This window comes from Taudactylus pleione, unplaced genomic scaffold (genome assembly GCF_031769625.1).
Source record: "Taudactylus pleione unplaced genomic scaffold, aTauple2 ptg000282l, whole genome shotgun sequence".
In the NCBI taxonomy this organism is placed as follows: Eukaryota; Metazoa; Chordata; class Amphibia; order Anura; family Myobatrachidae; genus Taudactylus; species Taudactylus pleione.
In genome coordinates this window covers 1,305,671-1,311,670 of record NW_028284684.1, presented here as the reverse complement: position 1 = coordinate 1,311,670, position 6,000 = coordinate 1,305,671, and the positions used below count along the sequence as shown (strand labels likewise).

The window sequence follows — 6,000 nt, the reverse complement described above, 5'->3', positions numbered from 1 at the left end:
AGACTCTTACATGCTAAGCAGCAGATCTTCTGCCATGACAGAATACGGTATTATGAAGATACTGGGCATACCATCCAAAGCTGATGGACTCTATATGCAGCATCGCCTAGAAATACAGCGGGTCAGGGAGCTAGAGGAGACAGCCAAACAGTGAGGTGTGGTCATTTACACACGCATTAAAACTTTGACCAAAATACTATGCTTTGTGGTGGCATGCCTCTAGAAGGAGGGCATTCCACCTCCTCTATGGCAGGCCTGAGCCCGGGTAAACAGTACCCTCCATACCCCCCTATCAGCACGCCTGACTATATGCCATATGTAATTGTATGGAGATTATATGCACATTGGAGAAGATGTTGCCATATAGGTAAAATAATTAGGGGGAGATTTAATGAAGACAAAGAAAATACAAGCAGCGTGGTGTAAATTAATCACAAATACAGATTGCTAAAATACCTTATTTATTAAAAAATATATACTATATTCTTTTAATCAACCTATAATCATAAGCATCCTGAACAAAAACTTATTTGCAAACGTACAGTGTACATACGAATGACGACAACCAATAAGTATAGCAATTAGTGTGCGTATATATGAAAAATCTATTCATAGTTAGCTGGCTTGTGACCTGCCAAATGTAGCTCTGATGCCACTAAGACCCCGCTGGTCTCATGAATACTAGATCTCTATTGAGCGGAATGTAGCATAACCTCAGCGGTGCAACAACATGCAAATAATTATGCTCCTGGATAACAGCACACCAGCGTGTATAATATCATGAATAGCAGCAGGTAGGAATAATGAATTTCCCAAGCACACCTTCTGATCGGTTTCTTCCGACAAATTGATTTGTTCTCTGAGTTGCATTGGAGCTACATTTGGCAGGTCGCAAGCCAGCTCCGCTGGCCACCTCATTATTACACATCTCAATATCTGGAGACCAGCGAGAGTGTATACCAGAGGTATCAGAGGATACAATCGCATAGCAGCGTCATCTGGCAGGCCACAAGTCAGCTCCGTTTGCCCCTTTATTACACCACAGTGGTTGGATACCGGCGGTGAGTGACTGTATTGGAGCAGACGGCAGGTCCCAAGTCGGCTCTATCAATCATTTTGCTTACATATTTATTAGCAAAGACTTCTTTCTGGCTGTTTTCTTACATTGCTCTGGATTGAATTTAACAAATAATTGAGCTAGCTATGAATAGATTTTTTTTATATATTTTCACACAGATTGCTATACATATTGGTTGATGTAATTCATATGTACACTGTATGTTTGCAAATAAAGTACTGATAATGGTATCTATTGCGCTTCCCCTTGTGGTGTATTGATAATGTCTTGTGATTTTCTGAATAAATGACCCCTTGTAGTGTATTGATAATGCCTTGTGATTTGCTAAATAAATGAGGTCTCTGTTAGTTGATCAATAATGACATGCATTTAATGTGGGGATATATATTCATATGGACAGATGCTGTTGATCAAATATCACAATAATGTGCTGCAATATATTATATCACAATAAAAAACACTAATGATGGTTCTCACACACAATGGAAAATGGTGCAGTAGAGGCAATGATAGTAAATGGAATTAGGTTTCCTGTACTTATCTATGATGGGCAGCAGAGACTCTTAATTCAACCCAGCCCATTGGACCACAGTATTCTTAAGTTAGACCAATGATCACATATGAGACAACTTCAATTAATAACTAATTCTTCTGATTACTCAGAAAACTGCTCTTTTCCATTTCTATTAAACACAAGAATTCATCCTGAGCTGCTCCGGTCAGGAGGAGATACACATCTCGTTCTCTCTCTTCTCCTTATCATGTTTTGAAAGAATTTTACACAAACAAAATGAAGTAAAACAATAATTGTAAGATTTTAATAAATATTAAGAAATAAAGCACAATATAGAGCAAAATAAATAAACATTGAACTGAAAAGTATGTAACAAAACAGTGTGTCCTCTCCTGGCTCTACCAGGTAGCTTCTGTCATAAATCATTATAAATAATTAAATAATATTAACAAAATATATAAATAATATATGTATATTTATCTCAATTTTTGGTTTAGTAAATATTGAAGACAATTGGAGACTCTTCGTCTTGACACTTTGAGAGTGGCGTCACATTAGTACAGTGGGGGAAAATGGATCTGGTATTATGAACGAGAGTTGGCTTTTAGTGTGTTTTTCTTATGCTTCCCCTTTCCTCTGTGTTTCTTTGCAATAGTACTTTTTGGGTGGAGTTGAGGGTCCTTTCTATGTGACCTCTTTTCTTGTGACTTCCCATGAATCAGGAAATGCAGGTCCTCATCTAAGATCCAGACAAGGTTTAGCAGGACATCTTCATGTAGACATTCTGCAGACACCTATATAAAACATAATTTGTTGGAATTTAGTGAAATCAATGGTCAACATAATTTCTCAATTTAAAAGGTCAATGATTAGATCTATTGTGTGTTTGATGCCAAATGTATGTTCCTAGTCAATTCCACTTAACAATTACAGTACTTACAGTTAACCGGCTCTAGCAGGGCTGAAATTTGACATACTGACTTGCCGGAAAGGTGCATCCTATAGCAGTGCCATCTTAAAAGCCACTCGGATCTTAAGTGCAACCCATTCTACAGCAAACTTTTGACTATGAACATGAACCAAAAAAACTAATTTTGGCTATGGAGTGCAGAAACTCCACACAGATGGAGCTTTGGTCAGAATCAAACATGGCCCCAGGGTGGTTCGGCAGCAATGCTAACAAATGAAAAAGGCAGATCTAGACTTTTCTCCTCTACCCTCTAAGTTCTGACTGCTCCCATTTCCATACCTGACCCCTCCCCTTTCCAGTGCCAAATTTAGTCTATATGCAACCACACCAAAATTACCCCCATATCCGTTCCAGATTAACAACAGGGCATCACTGGCATTGGAGGCACTGTGGCAAATGTGATCTGAGGTTTCTTTGTGGCATAATGTGAACTGGGGGCACTACAGTGTGTTTTACACTTACATATCCTGTATTTTTTATATGTTTATCAGGCAAATCTACCTCCCCCCTCCCCTAACCACACACATATATTTGCCTACTGGGTGCACACTACTGGGCACACTTACACCACCCCCACTCTGCATGTGCTTACAACAGATCACGTACTTACCAGAGACCATTACAATCTGGACACATGTGTCCACTATGGACACTTAAGCAGGAAGGTAAGCTCCAGCAACTGTAACATGCATGCAGCCACAACACCTCAGCAAGCAGCTTACATCTATCCTGAACGCTCTACTTTTAAGACTGTCCCACATGTGATGCCATGAACACAACAGCAAAACTTAATGTGAATGTGTCAGCGGGTACATCTAGAAAATGTGCTGGGGGCCATGGTGATTACGGACACTTTGTGCTAGGATCTTCCACTGAAAAGCTATGCCACCTTGTTGTCATAGAACAGATTTAAGATTGCTGCAGTTTTCTCCATGCAAACGCTTCTCTGCTGTATAACTTAGCTCTCTCTCTCTTAGGGATGTGCATCAATGCTCAATGTTTCTCTTCCAATGATAATGTTTTCACCATTCAAAGGTGGCCTTCCAATGGCAGCCTTCATCTAATGGTGTGGAAGCAATGGCCAACCGATGCTAAAATACAGCTGTATTAAGCTGTTTAACAAGAACAGACACAGGTCACTATTGCGCATGGGCAAACATATTTTCATGAGCATGTGTAAACCAATGCAATGGCTATTTTATCATATTCTTTTGATACAATGGTTACCATCACATTGGAAGTTTTGATGGTAGAAACTCAGCCAGCATTTGATGGTGGGCTTCCAATGTCCATCCCTACTCTCTCTACCTCAGCCCATGACATTATTTGTCCTATATAAACTTACCCTCTCTGTGTACTTGTTCAAATGCTGCACACACACTTCCATCTCCGGGGATTTCACCATCTCCTGAAAAAATATAAAACAATAAAATGAGCCGTGTGAGGGAGCACTACCCCCAGTGATGAGGATATACTTGTTAGAGTGATTTAGTTTTCTGTATACACCCAGACACCTTCTCAGATGTTACAATGCTGGAACTTACACATTTAGACAGATCTGTCTGGAGAATGGAGAACGTTTCCAGATTTTCTCTCACCAGTCTGGTCATGGTCATATTTTCCAGGACATTTACAGCCAGTGACACCCTGAGCTGTGTGAGCGTCAGTCTTTCATTCCCCTAAGAGGAGAGAGGTGAGTGGTGAGTACACTGTAAAGTGACAGAGATTCTCCCGGTATTATGAGAGCAGACTGATGGATGGTGGAGATGTGAGAAAGTTACACTAGAGACCTAACAAGCTAGATATAGAGGAAAGACACTGGGTACATTTTAATTGTAAAAAGAAATCAATATTTCTGGTATAAACATGCACAATATCCGTTATGATTTTTCCAAAGTGTATTTTTGTTAATGATTTCTATAAAAATTGTGAAATAATTATTAAAAGAAAATGTATACATTTCACAGCAATTTCCTCTGATTGCATATACTGTCTAACATTTATTTCCATATAATGCAGATTACAGCAAATAACTATTTAATAAAGATAGGAGATGATTGACAGGTCGGGGAATAATAATGTGAAGAGAAGATGACCAAAACTAATACCTGTAAATCACAGTTTGGGAACTTCTTCAGACGGAGCCCAGGGTTACATTTCATTGTCTTTTCTTTCCTTTCCTTTGGAAACAGAGACACAATAATTAGTGGGGGTTGTGCTACATGTCCTCATATACATATTGTCATATGTGGTCTATTTATCCGAACATTCAGTTATCTCAGCTATTCAGCTTCCGTTACATTATAACCTCCCACTGATGCTCAAATCCAGATTATACACAGGTCCCACCATCACTCTGTGACCTGTACTTACATCTAGGGTCTGCAGTGCTTTCACCTGTGACATAGTGCTGGGATGTATAGATCTATGTCTGGATATATGACAGTGTGTCTGCAGCGGGTGTCCTGTTGCTGTGTCCCACAGGAAGGTATAGTACAGCAATGTAATTGCCAGCATTCTGATAGTAATGTCCATTCCTGCACAAGAAGAAGGACATATAATTCATACAGATGTTTCTATAAGTTCTATTAATAATGCAATTACATGTGTACTGGATTCCTATTACAAATACAATCAATATGTATTATATGCACACAACATTATACCCTTTATTTTTATAATAAAGTATATAGGTAGATTCTTACCTGCTGGTTTATACTGTGTCTCTCCGATGCTGGTCTCCGCTCTGTGTCCAGTCCTCCCATGTTTCCACCTTTATATATATTTTTCCAAGAGTGAAATTTCTTAGTTTTCATGATGTAAGATCACTTCTATTTCATCCAGAATACAAGTGACAGGAGAGAGGTGACAACAGCCACTGGGAACTTCTATGCAACTTTCACTTTCATAACGATACAGGTGAGAAGCATACGTTATATACTTTGTACTGTCACACAAGAAGCACTTTTCTCTTGTTACAGGTCAGAGTCCTGCACATAGCGAGGATTCCTCTGTCACACAGGAACACAGACCTCTTATAGGTAAGTGATAAGAGAATGCAGACTGCACCTGCTGAGAACCTTTACAGAACGTTTCTTTTCCTTCCCATCCTGCTATGGAAATGATGTAAGAGGAACATCATTACATAACCACTTCTGCCTGTACAAAGTAAAATGTCAGAACGTTGTGAATGTATATGCTGTGTAAGGACGGCCTCTGTCTGAGACCAAAGTTTTTAAAAATGTTTCTCCATATATTCTCTACTCCAGGTTCCTGCTAATACTAGATTGCTACATTAGTGAAAACTGTAGTGTAACTGTCACGTTTGGCGTAGTGAAATCCCCTACTGAGGGGATGGAAGCTGAGGTCTCTGGAGGAGAGAGAAGTAGGAGGCGTCGGGCCTGTATATATGATCTCCTCATTCACAAATATCAAACG

The 6,000-nt window shown here is 39.4% G+C and overlaps 1 protein-coding gene across 1 annotated transcript; it reads right to left on the bottom strand.

The window, feature by feature from the left end:
- Positions 1-2,176: 2,176 nt before the first annotated feature.
- Positions 2,177-5,097, bottom strand: LOC148512096 (uncharacterized). The gene is made up of 5 exons (XM_088482161.1): positions 4,936-5,097; positions 4,671-4,742; positions 4,107-4,241; positions 3,908-3,970; positions 2,177-2,386 (listed from the first exon to the last, which is right to left on the bottom strand). The coding sequence occupies exons 1-5, from the start codon at positions 5,095-5,097 to the stop codon at positions 2,177-2,179; spliced, it is 642 nt and encodes a 213-aa protein (XP_088338287.1).
- Positions 5,098-6,000: the final 903 nt, after the last annotated feature.